At 42.4% G+C, this 21,780-nt stretch overlaps 2 protein-coding genes across 13 annotated transcripts in view; one reads left to right on the top strand and one right to left on the bottom strand.

Moving 5' to 3' along the window:
- Positions 1-13,189, bottom strand: part of LOC118109277 (transcription factor SOX-6) — a 105,735-nt gene extending 92,546 nt beyond the window's left edge. For 9 of the 12 annotated variants that reach the window (XM_035156271.2, XM_035156272.2, XM_035156265.2 and 6 more), the window contains exon 1: positions 12,837-13,189. The gene's annotated coding sequence lies outside the window, so the exon portion shown is untranslated. Of the gene's footprint in view, positions 1-11,403; positions 11,628-12,836 lie in introns of those variants that run through there. The other 3 variants (XM_035156266.2, XM_047339757.1, XM_035156270.2) reach the window with 3 other exon arrangements.
- A 2,212-nt stretch (positions 13,190-15,401) lies between these two features.
- On the top strand, positions 15,402-20,630 carry c5h11orf58 (chromosome 5 C11orf58 homolog). The gene is made up of 5 exons (XM_035157572.2): positions 15,402-15,587; positions 16,497-16,580; positions 16,714-16,774; positions 17,005-17,114; positions 19,633-20,630. The coding sequence occupies exons 1-5, from the start codon at positions 15,534-15,536 to the stop codon at positions 19,855-19,857; spliced, it is 534 nt and encodes a 177-aa protein (XP_035013463.1). The 5' UTR covers positions 15,402-15,533; the 3' UTR covers positions 19,858-20,630.
- Positions 20,631-21,780: the final 1,150 nt, after the last annotated feature.

Raw genomic sequence — 21,780 nt, 5'->3', positions numbered from 1 at the left:
CCGTACTTTTGGCAAGAGCGAAGCCCTGACATCATAGCCTCACAGATTGTAACAGGAGAGGTAAAAAATATGGCGCACAGCGAGGAGATATACTTTATTATAGTCAGAGCAGGGCCCTGCACCTGCACAATGAATGCACGCATTGACGCAACAAAATATGCACAGTCCCAAATGCTGTCTTGTTGCAGCTGTCAGCAGCACTTGTGCAGACGCGGACACACTGGAGTAAGAACAATGGAACTCTATGAGACAGAAGCTCTCTCAATGAGCCTAACGCCACATGAGGCTCCGTGCTGCCACTTCCATGTCTGCACCGTAGGAAACGGAGAATGGTTCCAACTAATCATATGCAAGAGCGGATTTCAGTTGACCGCTACATGATAAGCTAATAACACATGTTGACTCTTGAAGGACCACTGTTGTACAAGTTCTCCTCATGTTTTATTACTTCTGTGTTTTCACACAGGGGCGACTTACCTTCCAGTTATCACTGAGCTACGTTCACACTCTGACTGATAGACTAGGTTCACACTGGATTTAATGTTTTTGTCATTATGTTTATATATGAATCCTTAACAACAAGACAATCTGCTTCAATAATGCATTTTGGAGAACTGCTGCTGGATTATGTTCACCGGGGTTGTTTTCGATCCTTGCAGAGTGACATCCTAAACTCTAGGGTATGTTCGAAACAAACTCGTTCATACGACATGTTGTCCGGGCTTGTCTGAAGGCAAAAATGTTTATAGCTGTTCTGAACAGCCACACGCGAAGACTGAAGGCTGAAAACCTGGCTGTCGCAAGGCTTGCAACACAATAAACATTCAAATAAAAGAGACAGACGTATATTTAAAGCACTGCTGCTGCTGCCGAACTCATTCATACGAAAACAATTAAAGCAGTTGTGTTGAAAAAAGAAAAGAGCTTACGACTCTCAACCTCTCGCGTAAGTGGTAGTGATTGTCAGTTTTATAAAAATAATTATAACTTTTAAAAAACTGTTAGGTGCAGAAATTGCCAAATCTGACACCGAAGATCCAACGAGCACTTGAACTGAAGCGTATTGGCCCCTTCTCTCGTGGGTTAGGTGCAAAGTGCAGGACTTTGTTTGCATCTTGTGTCCTAAGTGCGGTTGTGTTCAGCTCTGCTAAAACCCTTGAAACGGTGGGGGAAGGAAAACTTTCAGCATAAATGTTTTTCGGGTTATGCAGATAAAAAGACAGGGTTACAGATATGCATGTGGGTGGGCAAACCATCGCTACTCACAACACCTTTAATAAGTGGAACGAGGAAAGCGGATGTTTGCATGAGTGAAAAGCTTTTGTGTTTCCCTCACAAAAGCCCTAGGTGAACGTTACAGAGGCCTAAGTGACAACTTGTATTCTCTCCAAAGTCGCTGTTAACATGAAATATTGCTAAAGTGGAGGGTGGGAGGGAGCGCGAGGGTTGGTAGGGGCAAGCGCCAGCACATACATCTAAACCTCGCCCCTCTGCTCACTACCCTTAGGAGATTACATTATGGCGCTCGCCATTGTGCCGCGTCTTCAAGACAAAGCCTGTTCCACTGTGCAAACAGTGCGCCTTGGAAAGATTGTAAAAACAAGAGGTGAATGTCAAAGGCAGAAGTGAAAAGGATCTCTCCCTTCTTTTGTCAAGCTGGTGAGGTATGCACAAACACATCGCTGCGTGACAGAGAAGAAAGGAGGGCCCTGTGAGGGAAGGAGCCAGAAAAAGTTGGAGCGTCTTTGCATGAAAAGGCCAATACCGTGAGAAGTCGCCTGGCTGACTCCTGGGTCTATAGAAAAAGCCCCTCCACAAGTATTTCGGCGAAAGACCCCCAAAACACACAAGGGACATCTCGCTAAGGATGAAACACAAGGAATGGAATGATGACCTGTTGCTGCAAAGAAAAAAACTTTCCGGAATTTAGAATTTTATGTTTGCAAAATGTTTTTGTTTCCAACAAAAAGAGATTGTACAAAATAATATATTCATCAAGACAGTACATTTTCTTTATTTGGTGCAAAGTGATATCAGATGTACGACAACCAGCCAGCCACTGCTAAGCTTTCACTGTCCCAGCCTGAAGTCAACTTTGTCACGACCCAAACAAGGCTTTAACTGTCAGGGGCAATTAATGAGGGCGACCTCGGCTCCCTCTAATTTACAAGGCCAGCGCCAGCCTGTAATTAATTGCTGCGTGCATAAATGTAAATGAGTCCGCTGGGGAAGCAGAGAGAGGAAAAAAACGGCTGTCAGGCCAATATTCCAGCAGGGAGCAATCTGCGAGAGAGGGAAATGATTTAGAGGACAGCGCACAAATCTGCTGCTCAGTGGAACACGGAGAGGCCGACTGAGAGTGGAGGCTTGTTGAGGGGGTGGTTGTCAGAATTTGGCTTAAAAAAACCAATAGAAAACCTGTGGCGACAATAAATATCAACTGTTTTATCTCAATCTCCTCCTCCCACCATATGTCTACAATTTGTATTCATAAAAGAAATCAAACATAGTTTATCTGATCTACCAGAGCTGAACTCCCCCACCACACACTGCTCTAACTTGTTGCACATTTAATTTTACAGAGACCTGATATTACTATATTACTAATATTTAGATATTTGTAGATTTTTTCCACTGTTGTTATGTTGCTGTGTCCACGACAGAAACAGACTTCTTATCTGAAGGTTATTGATCCAATAGAAGCTGCATTTTTATCAGGGCTTGGCTTTTTCTGTTTTTTTTTCTTATTTGATTCCATCTCAGTTTGGAGTAGGTTTCCATGAAAATTCAATGGATTAACAGATTTACACATTTGCAGCTGGAAGTAAAACTTTGTGGGCTGCAGAAAAAGCTCAGAAAAACTGGGCACTTTGGCAGATTAGAAAAGTTCACTTGTACATTTTAGAATTATTAATTGGGCAAGTTCAGATATTATATACGTGATATATGTCAAACAAGTCTCTTTAAGACGTAATTCTTTTCTAATGTACGTGTTTGGGTTTTGTTCTCTTCAGACTGACCACACCGTGACTCCCTCAATCCTCCCCGTCATTACCTCCACCAGCAAAAGACACGTTGCCGCACAAACGACGAAACACATGAAATCAAGCCGAGGCAGGCACAACAAATATGTCATCGTTTGAGGCGGCTATAAAAGGAGCTTTAATTCATAAATCTCCTGCATATAAGGCCAACACTTAACTCTCTTTGTGTGCGCCAGGAAAAAAACAGGCACAGGAGCCATTGTCCATTGAAACTTGCACAAATGTGAGGAAAACACACGTGAAATCCATAATGTATGGGTCAAAGTATAGTGACACTTTGAGACCCACACGCACGTACACACACACAGCATGCCCCGCAGCAGCCACAATAGCGTCTTTATGACATAAGCTCCTTTTCACAACAGTGCTTTAGAGAAGGCAAATGAGACTTTTCCTATAGCAGGCCTCCAGCAATAACAATTGACATCACAGGCCAGCCTACGTACAGTATGTTTCCCACATTAAACAGGGAGACACAGTGTAAGCTCCTTGAGAATGAGACTAAACAGTTTGCTGAGGCAGCGATTTTCCCTCCTGCTATGGCAGTTGCTCCAGTTGGGAACCATAATCTTGAGCGTGGCAAAGGGCCATTTTATTTGGTTACACGTCGGCTGCGAGCCAAGACAAATGAGCTACCTCTAACAATGTGGAGATATGATTGACCTGATTGGTTATGTCTGATATAGTGTCATCTCAGACTCAACAGTAAAATCAATAAGTTTGATCCCAAAAACTTTGGTAAACATCAGATGCACAGAAAAAAGTACAGCAGCTGGGCAGGATGGAGAGGTTTCACATGGCTCGCGCACGGGCACGCACACGCACACACACACACACAGTGCTACTATCATTAAGTATAATGTGTATAGTGTGAAACCTTGGGGCACAAATGCCAGCAGGCCGCGATGCTGCCGTCCGTCCACCATCTGAAGTGTGTTGGATTACGTGGCGGAAACCTGAGGTCTGATCCCAGTCAGCGTGATACCCAAGACCAGTGCCACTCCTCTGCACGCCCATCATCACTGAACACCACGCTCCACGCTCCTGCTAATCCAGTAGCGTGTACAGGACACAGAATACCATGTACAAATAGACATGAGCCAGGAGCATGTAAGGAGCATGTCATTTATGAATACTGGCCCAGGCGTTACAGCCCTGGGAACTTCATGACACAGGGAATGAACCTGATGTGTAAGTCTCACGAAGACTGGCTGCTCTCAGAGCTGTCCGTCAAGCGGCGCGCGTCTATTCTGAGCCACATCGTCGATATTCAGCCTCCCTCATTTTCTCTCTTTCTCCTTTTATTTCCACTGTTGCCTTTATCTCTCCACTGCGGACCCATGCGCTCACCACCATCTCATGATGACAACGGCTCAATTAAAGACTTCTTTGGGGCCAGGAAACCATGGCAACGCCCTACGTAGACAAGCTGGCTAGCGACCAATTGGATTTGGGCTTTGGCTTGGTGGGTGGGACCATGTTATCCTGGCACTCACTACTTCACCACAGGGTCATTTCAGAGGCCTCGCACCCCGAGCCGCGCTGCCACTCCCCGTTACTCCAAACCACTACGAGTGGTGAAGTGAAAGTTAGCTCGCCCGCCTTAAGAATGGGAGGAGCGGAGAGCGATCCAATGATGCTATGTAAATATGAGCTCTGAGTACGATACCACCAGGCTTGTTTGCATTTGTTTGATCTTTTTCATTAATCTATTTCACTTTGTTTAGCCACAGAAAAACAATCCCATGCACATTTCTGTACAGATTTCTGGAAAGGAAGTCCTCGGAGTTTTCCTCCGAGAAATCTTCAGTGCACTTTGTTATGAGTGAAAGCTTTGTTTTTCATTTCCGATAAAGAGTTATGATCTTACCTGGCATGAATACGCCTGATGTTTAATGATGATGGGGAGGAGGAGCTGTGACAAGTCTAAGAAAATAAGCCTGATGGTGTCACGGTGATGTCATCTGGGTTATCAGGCTTTTTAATAAAAAGCTTGTGTTACAACCTGGGTGCATGAGGACTTAGGCGTTAACCAGGATCTAATGACAAGACACCATTGATTTGCATTAAGGGAAATGTAGCTTCCAGCTATTCTGGAGCTTAAACCAAACTAGAGTCAAACTAGAGCCACTGCAGCTACAACTCAGGCAATTTTTTTTTGTAACACATCACTCTATTACAAGTCCCTCAATTTCATGTCAACTGCATATATATATATTTACATTTGAATGAAATAAGATACTTGTCTCCCAGACAACTGGTATTGTTAAGGTTATTATTTTCTTATTCAGGCCTTTATATCTTCCAGGTACTATCTAACCTTGAGTGAAATGAATGTGCACCAATATCAAACTGTTTATGACTGAACAATGTGAAATTATACATGTCACATGAAAGAACAAACGTCAATTTCCTTTCTGTGGTTAGGATGAAGAACCACAACCACACAAAGTGAGATACTGTAGGTATGACTGTGCTCTCAGTTTATTCTTATCTGTTATGAAATGTGTTTGTGTTCGTCTTCGAAAGCTTGTGTGTCCTTGCACAGTGTGTGCACACTGTCCAAGGCAAAGCACAAAAACACATTGGCGTGTGGTTCTGATTTGTCATTCAGAGCAGCGCTTACTACTCTCAGCAGCAGCCACGAAACGGCCTCCGAGAGGCTCATGAGAACCGCACAGGAGACCCTTTCTTAGCCACAAACATTTCAGCAAATGTTCTTTTTCTTTTCTATCCTCTGATGAACAAATAATCATGGTGGGAGGAAGTGTTGTATGAAAATGAAAAACGGAAACAACAAACACTAAAGATCTTTGTCATAAGTGCAAAATGGTGACCACACTCTGAAGGCAATTCGTGCAACATCAGAAGCAGACATCCATCACAAGTCAGTGCAAATAGTGTTTTTTTTGTTCGTTTTAGTCTGCAGGGAGTGCCAGAGGGGTGGGGTTTACGTTGTGACAATGCAGAATGTCAGGTTGACGGCAACTGGCACAAAAGATGAGTAAATCCATCTTCAAACACTTTCAGCGGATTGTAAAAACTTTCAGGCACTCATATCGTCTTATGCAGCAAACCCCACCCATCTGGTTCAGGATAAAACAAACTAAGAGATGTTTGCTAAGGACACTTGTGTTCCCATATTGACTCATTGCATTATACTAAGTACATTGCCAGTCGATGTTGAAGTTAGGCTTCATCTTAGGGCAGTTACTTAAAATATTTATATTTCTCAAATACATATTTCCTCATGAACTTGAGATGGTAAAACTTCTGCGTGGAGTCTTGTTTTCTAAATGCAGCACCATTCTGGGCGTGCAAGAGCCACGGAGTGTATCCTCGTATTCTCAATCCCCAGAAATCAACAGAAGATAACCTCAGGAGCTGCTGAATTTCACACTTCGGTTTAAAAAAACAAAACATCCCGGCTTGCCCATTCTAAACTCAACCAAATATATCAAATGCTCCAAAAAAAACAGTGCTCCGCAAAAACAAAACAGCTCTTTGAATCAGGGCTGCTGAAATACTCTGAACTGTGGGTATAATGAATGACACTCAACCCTGAAAAACAGGGAGACAAATACTTCAAGCAAAGACAATGGCTCAGAGAGCGATTTTTGTTTTTGTTGTATGTCTCTTTAAAGGTGGAATAAGCAGAAGAAAAAGAAACTACGTTTTTGTTATTTGATATGAAAGTCACTGATGGCATTTTTGTTTTAGTGAAAGAAGAGAGAATATTTTTCCAGCCTTATTTGACATTAAAATGAAGATGTCTGAGGTGTCCTAGATGTCGCTCATCTTTCAACGCAACCATGCCTTCGGTTTGTTTCACACTGACGGAGAACATGAGCTCCTGGACATGCAGACGTGCTCGCATGTGATTCCCCTCTTCTGTAAAAGCATCTGGAGCTGTGTAATTGCCGAAGCATCTGCTGCTGCGGCTGCTGAAGTCCAAGGCCACAGGACTGACTGAGAAATCAAGAGCCACCGGAGCACCAGAGTCAGTAACCTGGTCCCCCTATAGTCCTGCTAGAAATACCAAACGCCGTGACCTGACTGGATGAGGCGGAGAGGAAGACCACGGCACTTTAATCCTCTAATTTATGTCCACAGATTAGCAGAGAATCAACTTTTGGAGGCTGCGTCTGGCGAAGCTCAGATGTCCATCAAGTGCAACGGAGAAAAACACTCGTCTGGGTTATGTCTTTGAACAATGATTTGATCTGCTTAAAGTTACGAGGAGATTTCCATGAAATAATAACCTGTGCGACTGATCTACATTTAAGAGTTTTTTTCTTTGTTTTCAGAACCATGTTTCTCTGGAGGAAAAAAACAATTTCTTCAAGGCCAACAATAGATCTTGTAAGAATATTTTTTTTGTCAAGCAGCAGTAAATCAATCTACTTTCTATTTTAATTTTACTAAAAATCAATTACTTTATTTTCTAAAAGACTTAATCAAATTGTTCATCATATACTACAGGTATTAATTAAACTGAATATGACATCAGGTGGGGGATGTATAACTTAAGTGGTTCATTGTTAAACCATTTCTCCACTTGCTATTCTTTGCTGGATCCAGTTTCACAAATCTTCGGAAGATTTTATTGTGGTTTTGTTTAGGTCATTTCATTCCATCCCTGTCTGCAGCCTACCTCACTGGGATGCTCTATTTTATTTTAGTGCATTTCCTCTGCACAGTCACATCAATGTGCAAATGTTTGCCGAGAGCTTCAAATACTGTAGGGGTGCAGCAAGTAGGACAACGAGAGAAAAGTAAAGCCTGAGCTTTTTTGATGTTCATCAGTTTTTTATCACGGGCAATGAACAAACGACTCTGAGCAGACCAGACAAACGGCAGCACTCTGGGATGTGTCGACGGAGAGTGGGATCGTGAGTTTTTTCCATTTGAGAGGAAAAAAGTGAGAGCGAGCAGAGAGACTAATGTGCCAAATTGTTCATAAATCACAAACCACACAGGGAAACAGACACAAATGACACTACAGACAATATTCAGTCGCATAAGTCTAACATGGATTCAAGCCAGACCTTGTTTTTGACCATAGGACGCCAGGTTTGCTTTAACAGTTTAGCAGTCATTTGTTGTCAAAGGTTTTGTGCAAACGATGCCTTTGTAAATTATACAGGGGCGCGATAGTTATTGTCAGTGTTACACACATGACAAGACAGACACACACAAAGAAAGTCAGAGAGAGAAAAAGGCCAAGGAAGATCAGCTGTATATAAACTTGAGCTGCCCTGCCTACATTATGTTTGTAAAGATGCAGAATGAAGAGGATGGAGGAGTCGGTGTGAACTTTTGTGTTGAAGCCGAGCCGGTGTGCCAGGTAAGCTCTCAGTCTGGCCTTTGTGATTGGACGGTGGGGAGCAGGTGGTGGAGAATCGGTAGGTTACCCCGGCCATTGAAAGAGAGGACGGAGGGAGAATCAACGCGGTGTCTTGTTATTCTCCACTCCCGGGAAAAAGGAGGAAGCTGTTTCCAAGGTTATGTGGTGGTGGAGAACAGAGGAGAGATCCACAGAGCGGTACGCCCACACAGCGGGGTGTGCACGCACGCTCGCACACACACACACACACACACACACACACACACACACACACACACACACACACACACACACACACACACACACACACACACACACACACACAGAATAGAGGGAGAGAGAAAGAGAGAAAGAAAGAAACATGCATTTATCACCTAACTAGAAGGACATGCATGAATACATGCAAACAGGTAAGGCCATGCACACAAACAAGAACACACACACAGACTGCACACACACACACACAAACACACTCAACTCTCGTACAACACATGTAAAAGTGCTCTGTATATAATGTCAAATGCACATGAGCACACACAGAGGACAATCTGACTGGTTTTATTTACAATGACAACCCAAAAGTCCATAAATACAAGCCCACACAAACACACTGTCCATACACACACCTAAGCTTGCATTGTGGTTGAGAAACTTGTGGGCATTTGCCAGCGTGCTTCAAGTGCTCATTCTGCCGGGGCCTCAACCTTTCTTTTTCAGCAGCAACACTACAATTTGGGTGTGCCGTTGGGCCCACGATAAGTATAGGCTGACTAATATGCACTTAGGACCCAGGGAGAAATACTTAGGGCTAAATGTTTAATTTGTGTTTGTACAACACATGTCCAATTTGGGGACTGGTGTCTTTTTCATAGAGCCCAAACACAAATAATTAGGAGTCTCCAGATCGGCCACAGGCTTAAATGGAGGAGCGACCATTTTCTGATGAAGGTGAATGAAAAAATCAAAAATAAACATGTGGACTCGCTTAAATCTACAACAACACGGTCAGTGAAAATAAAATAACAGTATCTATAAGGGGGGGGTTACAAATCATGAAGCATCCTAAAAAACTGAAATGAAATCATTCCCTTCTTCCACATCAAGATGTGACGGGTGTGTGATAAAGGGCAAACTCACACTCTTCATCTCAAAATTCAGATCCCCTCTCCACGCACACCCTCTTCATTTCACTCTCTTCTTCTTCTCTCAGCTGTCAAATCTGCTAATCTTTTCAATTTGCTCCCTCTTTCTGCCACTAAATAGTCCCTCTGCGTCACACCGTGAGGAGAAGGCCTCTCGGGGTCCAAGGAGTTTATGTGGCACATTAGAATAACATGTGAGCGATGGCTAGATTCCTAAGAATGGGAATCAGATCCTCCAGGTTGGCCTTGCATTACATTAACACCAGACTGCACATTTTTTCGAGGCTTGATGGTGGAGGGGAATTAAATAAATTCATATTGACGTTTACAGAATTTAGTTTATAATGAATGTGTTGTAGTGATAATTATAAATGACAGACAAACTTTAGTTGATGGTGGAAAAAGAACAGAAGCAGAACGGCTTCTGTTCTTTATCCACCATCAACTAAAGTTTGTGAGATAGAAATGTAATCAGCAAATGTAATATATCTATTATAAGAATTCTATTAAATCGTTATTTTATAACATCCCTCTAACTTTGACTGTAATTAGTTTTTTATACTGTGGAATTCAATCCGTAATTTAATTTAAACGACAAAAATCTGCATCTTTTATGTCATTTTATCCCCTTTTTTTTAATTCTTAAATGTCAAATATTCAAATGTGTTCCATGACGCGCATTTTACGCATGGCTCCGTGGCGGACCCTGTGTGGGACCACACACTGACCGGCCGCTGTGCTGTGTGCGCTGCGGGCTCGGCCGCCTGTCGTCAGCGGCAGATCCTCACAGGAGAAACGCAAAGAAAAAGAGAAGAAGAAGAAGAAGAAAGGAAAAGAGCTGCAGGTCTCCACAGCGCAGAGAGCGCGGACACATGCAGTCCCGGGACAATGTGCTGAATTGGCAGCCTATATATAAGTCTGCCATTTGGACACGCTAATGCCCCTTTACCTTATGAGGGAACTTCAACCCGCAGCACCTGCTCAAAACAAAATGCCATAGGAGATCAACTTCAGCGACCCCCGCCCCCTGCCTCCTGCTCGGATTGTTTTTCAGACAGACACTCTCACTTGCAGGAGAAGAGAAGAGAGTGGGGGGTGGTCTATAAATTGTTCTGCCACGGTCCAAACAATTAAACAACTTGTTGGAAATTGTGATTTACTGCGTAAAGGCCGCTGCACGGCAGGTCCCAACTGGCAACGGGAGGATCTGTCAAGCTGCGGCAATTACAACTGTGAACAGGGGAGAGATTTGATGTGCAAACCAAAAAAATGTGGATGCGTTAAAACAATTAGACCGATGCCTCCTCTCTGAGAAACACAGCGAGGGATTAAGATACAGGCCAATGTCTCAGAAATCACTGAGACAATTATCCGGACTTTGCGTTCCCTCTTTCAAACTCATCTCTACCATGTGAGGGTCATCTCTCCTCGCTCTGTTTAAAAGCTCCTTATCTGCAGGCGAGCAGCGGCTTATCTCGGAGGTGTAGTGTGCCTCTGAATAGGGGGAACACCCTGAAGTGACTCTATCAGTCTCAAACAGGCCGTTGGCGTGCGCCTTGTCCTCCCGTACCCCCGGTCACATCCTCACCGTGAACCCGGGGGGGAGCAAACTGATTGTCCGGGCTGCAGCAGGCTCCTCGGGCCCGGGGGGAAGAAACTGTGGCCCGTGCACGCATGGCTCAAGTTCACTGCACACCCGGAAAATTCACTGCAGCAGCTCCGTCTGTCACTGTGTCTCTCGGGCTGCGCGCAGCTGACGAGTGGAGCTGACAGCGGGCATCGAGCAGAAAGTGAGGACGCACGGTGCAAACTGTTCTGAACGATGTGTCACGAAGAGAGGCCGTGGTGAAGCTAAAGAACAGAAACTTACAGAAGGATCTCTTTACTCCGGGCTGGGACTCGGACACTGTTTGCCCCCGGTATTGTCTCCCCCGCGGATCCGCGCGTCAGGACTCCGGGTCTATTTTAACGCATGACTCACGCATTCTTGCAGGGTCAGTCCCCGTGAACTCCAGGGGTGGGAAAGTTAACTCGGGCACTGAAGACGCCCCCCTCTTCCTCCCGCTGTTGTACCCTCTCGATTTCTATTTTCTCTCGATTGTATTCCAGTATACATGTGAAGGGGAGAGGGGGGGGTGGGGGGGTGGGCACGCGCTGGGAAATGTGAGTCTATGCAGGAGCTGAGGACGCGCACGGGGACCACAGAGGTCCTTGATTCTGGGCAGAAGGCTACCGCTGTGTGGCCGAAGAGAAAACTACCGAACATCATCACCACACACACACACACTCACACACACACGCGCGCGTAAATGTAACTGCCTTAAAAAGTTTTTAATGATTTTACGGACAGCTTATTTACTTCAGAGACTCTTTCCTCGTGTCCCCCATATGTTTTCTGGGATGATTGAACCGTTTCGTGGGGCCACACAAGCCGCTGAACCACTTCTGTTATTAACGCGTGACAGGGATGTGCAGTGGGAGGATGAACCCCGTTAAACGCAGGATTACCTTCTGCTTTCCTTTTCATAATAAAGACCTTAACGGCATCTTTACATGGCTGACATTCATCCTGGAAACATTTAATTTAGGGTTCATGGTTTGAAAAACGTCAACTGGGTGAAGGAGGTGAAAATGAATTAATGAAGACAAATCAGATTTATGTTCATATTTCTGTGCTTTTCCATAACAGAGATTAAATGTTTGAATGTTATTCCGTATGATGTTTCTAGCATAAGCTCTAAAATGACACTCAGTTCAAAGTAGTGAACATTTAAAAAAAGTTTCTTTTATAAAAATGTATTTCCGTCTAATGCAAATCTGTCAACCACATGGTTTCTGTGTGCCTTTCACATGCAACATTGGTTATTATAAGAGAAAATAACTTTACTTTACTTTTGTCATACAATTAATACGCACATAATAATACGGTTATTACTAACTAACTGTCACCCTTTTATTACAAACTTAAGTTTACGAGTTTTCGTGCCACTGATTCAGGTTTTAGCTATAATATTAATTAATAACACCACTGACTATTTGATTGAACTTTTATAGAACTTTTCTTAAAAAAAAACAGAGTTGGAGCGTGTTATTCTGGGCCATGTGGAGTGACCCGAGTCTAATCACAGCCGAAAGCTGCCCGAATCTGCTGCTGTCATCGCTGTTTGTTGTGCAGGAGCTGAGATAACCGGAGCGCGCCGCGAGTCTCACAGCGAGCTGCCCGGAGGACGCGCCGGACGGACGGTCCCGGGCGCAGAGCGGCGCACTCCGCACCTACGATGCAACAGGAGTTTTTCCTCTTACCTTAACTACACGGAATCGATCCTCGCGGCGTCTGTCTTGCAAAACCTGGCTCGATGCGTCGGTGACGGGGAGTTTCAGCGCAGAGACCGAACAAGAGGAGTCAGTTCAAACAGCCTTCAAATCCCGTGCGTAAAGTCACCATCGCTGCTGGAGCGTGTCAGGGACTTTGGTAACTCCTCTGTCTGCGCTCCGCCGAGGATCACAAGGTGCAACAAAACACACCGACGTCGGTGTCAGAAGAGCCGCTGAGCCCCAGGAGCTGTCATCTGGAGGATGCGTGTGTGTGCGCGTGGGTTTCTGAAGTCAGTGAAGTTACTTCCCGTCCAGCAGTGTGTGGAGGTTAAGTGAGAGTGTGGGGCAGTGTCGGGTAAAGAGGCAGAGGCAGGATAACCCCTCCTCTCTCTCTCTCTCTCTCTCTCTCTCTCTCTGTGTCACACACACAAACACCCTCACACACACACAAACACACAGACACACACACATTCTTGTACTTCTATCTTATTAAGGACACTCATTGGCATAATTGCATTTGGCATAATTGCATTTGCTAGCCCCTAACCCTAACCTAAACCCAATTCTAACCCCAACCCTAAATCGAGTCTTAACACTCAAACAGCCCGTTGAAAAATGTCCTCACTTTCCAAAAATGTCCTCCGTCCGTAGCTTTATGCTCCAAATATATAAACACACTCTCTGTATCTGTCTGTCACTTGCTTTGTGTGATTCTTTATCCATTAAAATATAAAACACTTTCTATTCACCCATGTTCATCAGTTTAGCAAACTCTCTTCACCTATTTTCTCTGTGTATGCGCGCGCGCGTGTGCCTGTGTGTGTGTGTGCGTGTGTGTGTGCGTGTTCGTGTATGCATGCGCGCACTAGTCACCTGCATCAGTTTAGTCTACATAAAACTAAATAAATGCTTTTATTACTTTTTGTTATGGACACACATTTTCTTACCAATATTTTCTTATATGTCAGAAATCACTCCAACTGAAAACGCGTATTCTAATGAAGATAGATTCTTAGATGGATTGAAAAAGAAAAATTGATTTGTGGACAGAAATGAGCAGATTAATGTGTTAAAGTTTCCCGTGTGCTGATATTTTGCACATGCGATTAATTTCTCAACATTGATTGTTTATCATTTAAACATTTTTAAAGTCTAATTAAATTCAAGATAAAGTCCGTTAATAAAACAAATAGCCGCCTTCTCTTTTCCATCATGGCCAATTTAAGTGGGATTAATCATCGTTCTGATACAGAAAAATTAAATATTATTTGATCGAAATTAGCACAGGAAAACATAACGTGTGGCCTCAGTTTGGTTGGACACAGCTCGTTAAGTCCATTGAAGAAGATTTTTGACGTCAAACATAAACTCTTGTGCATGACTGTGCTGTGGAAGGGTTTAGTTTGGTTGTCCTGTCAGAGGTGTGAGCTCCTCTGGGCTCACTCGTTATTACATCTACTCTCACGCCACCTTTTGGTGGTTTGACTGCAGGTCATCAGTGGAGGGTCATTTTACACTGTACGTGTGAGGAATGGGAATATAGAAAAATAAAACGCCAATATTTAAGCTGTAATTTGATTTGGTCCACGTGAGGCTATACTGAATAAACCTCCACTGCTGGCTATTGATTATTAATTTGTCAAAAATATGTATATACATATATATAGTATATAATAATTTGTTTGTAAGACCTTGCGTCCTTTAAACACAAGGGTGTTATAAACACTATTACTACTGCAACTACTACAACTTCTACTACTACTACTACTAATAATAATAATAATAATAATAATGTTGATAATAATAATAATAATAACAATAATAATAATCTTAAAAATCTAAATTTCTCTAGATGATCATTGAAATCACAGATAATTAATTCATTAACTACCCTTCTATAAATGACATGTGTTGTCGAAGACATGTATTATGAGCCAAATGCAGTAGGCCTATTGGATTAGGCTACTGTACTGTTCTATTAAAGATTCCTCCCACATATGTTTTGAGTCAGAAAAGTCATTTGTGTCTTTATTAGAAATTGTTCAAATTAGGAAATTCTGGTAAAATGACATCAGCTCATACTTCAAACAAATTCCCAGAATATTGTTCACAAGATGCCTCCTACTTCACTGCAAAGTCCGTTCTCAGTTTTCATACTGACATACAATAAGCCAGTTACACTGAACTATGATCGAAGAGGTGTCTCAACATCACGATTTAAAGTCAGCTGATGTGAAAACACCCTCCCAGTGTCAAACTCTGCACACTGAAGCTCAAACATACAAGCGTTAAGTAAAATTGAGCAATTTAAAATAATAATATCAACACAATTTGGACAGTAAATATTATCATTTATTGTGCTTTTCGAATGGCACAGGGATATTTATTTGTAAACATACATGGAAATAAAAATGATGGAATGCAAGAGGTAACATACCTGTTATTATTATGACTTATTATTACAGAACAGTTGTGTTGGACTGCATTCGTTTATGCAAAGTGTACCTAATAAACTGACAACCGAGTGTACTGTTGTATCACAGACAGTGGGCGGCAGCACAGAGGCGAGTCTGCAGCACCAGCGAAGAAGAAGACGACACTGAGCGGTGTTGACAAACCCAGCTAGCTTGTGCTAGTTCGGTGATATGGTGTTTTATTGACATTTTACTGAAGCTTTCGTTCACCATGAGTTCCCCGGAGGGCAGACACGGAACCAAACGACCCGCTTCTCCAGATGAAGTGAGTGAAACTGTGAGAACTGTGAATGATCCGCAGAAAAAAGCTGCGAGTTTCTTAGACGAGGCTAGCATCGTGTTAGCATGTTTGCTAACGTCGGAGCTTTACCTTGAAACCTGACCACGTTCCTTTTTTGGTCCTGGACAAAGTTTACTAATTATTCAAGTTGGTTAAAAACTTTAATGCACTGAACATATCACACATTGTATTAGATAGAGTCAAGTCGATTTACGATGAACCGTTAGAGTGTTTTTATAGCAATGAATAATGACTGGATCTTACATATTATTTGCCATTTACTACATTACTTACATTATGCACACAGTTGTAAATAAAAGCATTAACACGGGTTTAACAGTAAAATGTATAATGTGTGCAAAATGTTTCACGTCTTATTTGTGCTAATTCCTAAAATATATTTTAAATAAGATACAGGTCACTGCCCTGGTTACATGTGTCTTTACCAACCACACAGGTTAGCAGGAACAGCTAGCTAAAGCTAATTTCAGTGTTTGTTTACTTCTCTACTTCTTTACAAATGTCTGAATTTGACGCTTCATGGTCTCATTTTCTTCAAGATCTTTTTCTTCCATGACTTTAGTGACTCTTTTAATGAGCTTAACCCTTCAGATATTTGACAGTTCCACTTTAAATAAAGATAAATATGATCAAACATACCTCCAATAGAAGATAGTAACCTCCTCTTGCTCCAGCGGTCACGGTGTCACTTGTTCATCCATGCAGTGTGAGACGTCAGAGGGGAACTGGATGAGTAGCCCTGTTGGTTAGAAGACAGCCTGCACTGCAATGTAAAAATAGTGTATATATGTAATTTACATATAATTTAACTGTAAATTCCTGAGCGCCCTGTTTTTGGTGGAATTGTTGACTCTTCTTGTCTCTCCTTGGCAGGATGGATCTACCCAGTGGTCAGCAGCGGATCTGGGAAGCAATGAGAGGAAACAGAAGTTCCTACGGTTGATGGGCGCGGGCAAGGTTTGTTTTACATCACTTTGAATTCAGTTCACATCATCGATTAAATGAATAAAATGTTTCTTTAGTTTGTTATAGTCGCTATAACCTTTGGAGAAGTTGTGACCGATGAAAATTGAATGTTTCTCTTCTACAGAAAGAACACACAGGACGCCTCATCATTGGTGACCACAAGTCTACTTCCCAGTTCCGTAGTGGTAAGCTCCATTTGTAAAAGGCTTTATTTGTTGTTTTCAAGTAAAAATGTGTCCAAACTCAAACTACTGTCCATGGGTAAGTGGCATGCACTTACCCATGCTGCCTCATCCTTAAACCCAGTGCAATTAACCCGGCTCTCCCACTACACATCCGCCGTACAGATCTATCCATGCATGGATAGGCCTGTAATGGCTGGGTGTGCCTGCTGTGACTGGTGTCTCCTCTGCAGGGCAGGAAGATAGGAAGATGAACGAGCAGCTGGAGATGCAGTACCAGCAGGGCATGGATGGGAAACTGTCCGGCCGGAACCGGAGACACTGCGGCCTGGGTTTCAGTGAGGTGAGGATTCATCCAGACCAGGATGAGAGGGCAAATAGAAAACCAGGAGTAGATAAAGCATATCTATATGGATTTTGGATATTAATATAAACCAGATCCACTATATTGACAAAAGTATTGGGAGGAGCTTATATGACATCCCATTCTAAATTCATTGGCATTAATATGGAGTTGGTCCCCCCTTTGGCAGCCCAAAGGTGTTCGATGGGGTAGAGGTCAGGGCTCTTCCACACTAAACTCGCCCAACCTTGCCTTTATGGACCTTGCTTTGTGCACTGGGGCACAAAGTTGGAAGCATAGAATTGTCCAAAATGTCTTGGTAAGCTGAAGCATTAAGATTTCCCTTCACTGGGATTGAGGGGCCTAGGCCAACCCCTGAAAAACAACCCCATGGTATTATCCCTCCTCAACCAAACTTTACAGTTGGCACAATGCAGACAGGAAGGTAAGGTTCTCCTGGCATTCGCCAAACTCTGACTCGTCCATCAGACTGCCAGACAGAGAAAGCGTGATTCGTCACTCCACAGAACAAGTTACCACTTCTCCAGAGTCCAATCTCTGTAAAGGCATGCTTTACACCGCTCCCTCGACGCTTGGCATTGTGCTTGGTGATATAAGGCGGGCATGCAGCTGCTCTGCCATGGAAACCCATGTCATGAAGCTCCTGGTGCACAGTTTTTATGTTAATGCCAGAGGAGGTTATGAAACTCTGCAGTTATTGACTCAGCAGAGCGTTGAATTCAGTGAGCTCTTTAGAACGACCCATTCTTTAACAAATGTTTGTAAAGCCAGACCGCATGGCTAGGTGCTTGATTTATACATATGTGGCAATGGGACTAAATGAAACGCCTTAATTCAATCATTAAGAGGTGTGTCCCAATACTTTTGTCCATATAGTGTATGTAATTTAACATTACACACAAACCTTTTTTTTCTTTCTCTCTTTAACGCAGTGTCCAAGTGAAACACTGTCCATCCACACATCTTCTTTGTATTCTTTCAGCATGTCTATTCATTTGTGAGGAAAATTATTCATGAGGTTCATGGTCCTGTGAAAGCCCTTCTGTCAAATACGATTTGTTATTTGAATAGTTCCCATGTAAGTATATTGTGGTGACCTATGCAACATTCAGTATTTAAAAGAGTGAACTACATAAAGCAAACACATGATAATGGATCACAGTTGAATAGTAGACAGATGGCTGCTACGGGTTGCAATTATTTTACAGGTTAGTCTAACGACGTCAGAACCAGGGACAGTAAGTTTTTCATCTAAAGCTTGATGACAGAGTAAAAGAAGAGAAGTTGTGCAGCTCTGTCTCGAGCCGTCAGTATCCGCCTCACACAATGACATTATCACTTAAAAGATGTTTTTCACTTTCACTGCATGAGACAATGACCGATGAAATGTGGCATGGGAGTTAGCAGCCCTGCTCAAATTGAGTGAAATTCTGTGTGCAGAATAGGGTGTGACTGCCAAAGAGCACACTTAAAACTGTCATAAATAGAAAGGTAAATGTCTACGCCCAGTATTAAATAAGCCCAGAGGCTAAATTACCAACATGATAGTTAGGGAGCGTTCATGAATTCAATCTGAAATGGTCCGAGCATCATCTGAATGGTTCAGAAATTCAGTTTGAGATGACTGCAGGGGCTTTAGGCAAAGAATGACATTCAGGGCACAGTCACACACGCGTGAATGCAAAAAGACTTTGTTGGTCTGCAGATTTGCTTCACCACAGGAGGCAAATGTTTTATTCAGCCTCTCACGGATGCTGATTAACAGTAGAGGTGTGCACTTTCACTAGCCTCACGATTCGATTAGGATTCAGCAGTCAACGATTTGAATGCACAACGATGCATCTCAATGTATCGCATCCACAATTTTGTATATTACTGAACATAGCTGCTTTTTCATCAGCTAATACAATCAGTCAGACAAATATGAACTATACCACAGCACTGATGAGAATTACTCTGCAGGTCAACAAGTGCCTCTGCTCCTCTGGTGTTTTCTAATCGTCACACTCAGAACTGATCTTTATAAAAACCTGCTGAATTCATATTTATGTTCCTGGATAAACGAGGCGTCGCTTATTCTGTAATAATGAAGTTTAAACACAGCGTTACGTCGTAATCTGAGGGAAGAACGTCTGTCTGCAGGAGTGTGTGTGTTCGTCTCTGTCCCTCTTCACACACAAACTGATAATCACATGTATTTAGTTATTAATCAATGATGTTGGATCGTTCCGGTCACTTTAACCCTGATGTCCTGTCTGTATGCTTCATGTTACATCTCGTGTTGTGTAGCAGGTTTAAACATGTGTCTAATAAACTCTAGAGTGAATCAAACAAACACAAACACAAAGAAAGTCCTAATAACTTCTGATCGGTGAATATTTGACTGATCACTCTAGATCCATAGATTTAAGAGATCATGTTGTCTCACAGATTATTTGTGGACAGACAAAAATCTATCTTCATCTTCAAAATCTCATGTTTTTGTTGTTATCCACAGCCTGAGCCAGAGCCAGATTCGCTCCCTGCTCCACCAGTGGACAATCAGACAGAAGAACCTGAGCCAGTGAAGTCCACTAGTGAAGAAGAACCCACAGACGCCCAGGACACAGACTGCAGTCCCGTCAGTAAGGAACAGACCTCAGACCTGGCTGAGCGCGGCTCTGACAGCAGGAGTGAGGAACCGAAACCCGGCTTCAAAATGACCTTTGTGAAGTCGGTATAGGGCCAACGGGAATTACTTTTTGTAATCTCAGATTTGTACATTTTGACATTATTTGTTAAACTGTTGTCGATCACCCATCATTGTAGTTCTTCGACTATGTGGAAAGGAGTTCTCTACACAAGCACTCATCTCATCGTGGTGTGCATGTTGGCATAAAATTCAGTCCGCAGGTTAAGTTTGGTTAATTTGTGTTAGATCGTGATTAGATGCCGAATGGTCCAGTTCTTATTTTGTTTAAACATCAATAAAGGGAAGTGTCGCTCAGCTGTACTTTCTGTGGAAGCTCTCAGTTCGATCAGTATCATGAAGGTTCTGCTGGGGGGGGATGTAAACTGAGCCGAAAATCCTAATGAATGGAAACGATGTAAAATTTAAAATCATCAGAAGGCCTCTGTGGATTTCCTCTCTAGTGAGGTTGTTAATTTTATTTTGACATGTATGTTGAAACTATTCACTGAGAGATGATGGAATATAGTTTACATGGAAACTGGTAATGCAGATATATGTACATATTATGTGTGTATTAACCAGTGCAGCCAAACGGACAATAACTGACATGTCTAAATCATTTCAGGGTTGTGTACTTCAAACATATTTCATGAGTTTCTTGAAAAATTATGATCTGTCAGATTTAGAATTGTATTTTATCACTTTAATAGTATTACATTCACTGAGAACACCTTGAGGACGAGAACAGGTGCATTTCGCTGTATGTGCATTTAGACAAGTGTATTTTGAGTAAGTGGGTTGTAATAAATAACCTTCAGGCCTAATTTCATCTGTGCTCCACATTTTCTGGGTTTCAGAGTCACAAAGCTGTTTGTAGGTAAACAAGTTTTACTCTGTTGATAATATATAAAAATGTTAAACCCTGAGCAGAAACATGTGGCAGTAAAGTGTGTGTGTGTGTGTGTGTGTGAGACAAATCTATCAAAAGAACTGGATGCAATTATGTGCAATAGGACATTAAAGCAAGAGTGCACAAATAAAGCAATATCATTAAAATTCCTCCTCAAACTTAATTAACTTATTTCAAACATAAAAAAGCTACATTTAAAAAATTGGTTTTAAACATGCTTCTAATGATATTCTCTATCTTTATTCACAAGCGTGGTCAGTTCATGTATTCATGTTAAGAGATTTTTTTAACACTTTCACCCAAAACCCTGCGCTAACACTCAAGTAGCCCCTGCTTGTGCTCTTCTCTTTGCTTGGAGTTTTTTGTGCAACCAACAGAAGGCCAGCTGTAGTTTTGAAGAGTGAAATGGTCCCACAGGGGCTGTTTGAGTGCAAGCGCAGTGGTTTTGAGTCCTGCTCTCAAACTGAAAGACCACACTATTGAATAAAAAAAAAGGCAAAGAAAACATAAATTCGACAGTGGAACCAGATCTGAGTACAGTGATGTCTGTGTAGTAAAATATCAACTCATATTTACTACATATATTGTAAAACTAAGGTAAACTAACATAATGAGAACAGGGTTGAGATCATCGGCCGTCATAATCACAGCTAGTTTTTTCTTTTTCAAATCCAAAACCACATTTACTGTTTGATTTGGTTTCTCTTTTAATTTCCTGCAGAACACCAGTGAAACATGCCAGTTTCATTATTCTCCCATTACTGCTGAGACAGTGCAGATTTCCTGGTGACACTCAGCCACAAAAACAAGATGTACTGTGTGGAGCTCATTGTCTCATTCCTTGAGATTATTACGCCTCAGAATCAAACACTGAGCAAATGATTCTAACACAAGATTTACTTGTTTTCCACTTTGGAGGACTGAGGCTGGATATTTTTGACTGCAAATAAGTCTCAGGTGAAACAAAGTGAAAACACAGCAGCTTCGACTATTTTTGTTGAATAGGAATCTGTGCATCATTCTGCATTATATAAAGCATTATATAGAACATGGAATATACAACA

This window comes from Hippoglossus stenolepis, chromosome 5 (assembly GCF_022539355.2).
Source record: "Hippoglossus stenolepis isolate QCI-W04-F060 chromosome 5, HSTE1.2, whole genome shotgun sequence".
Lineage (NCBI taxonomy): Eukaryota > Metazoa > Chordata > Actinopteri > Pleuronectiformes > Pleuronectidae > Hippoglossus > Hippoglossus stenolepis.
This window is presented reverse-complemented; position numbering and strand designations above follow the sequence as displayed.

What these genes read in the sequence shown, in the direction of transcription:
- c5h11orf58 (XM_035157572.2), top strand. Translation starts at nt 15,534, where the DNA reads ATGAGTTCCCCGGAGGGCAGACACGGAACCAAACGACCCGCTTCTCCA. An exon ending in GGTTGATGGGCGCGGGCAAG is followed by an intron (nt 16,581 to 16,713) that starts GTTTGTTTTACA and finishes TCTCTTCTACAG; the next exon opens with AAAGAACACACAGGACGCCT. An exon ending in TACTTCCCAGTTCCGTAGTG is followed by an intron (nt 16,775 to 17,004) that starts GTAAGCTCCATT and finishes TCTCCTCTGCAG; the next exon opens with GGCAGGAAGATAGGAAGATG.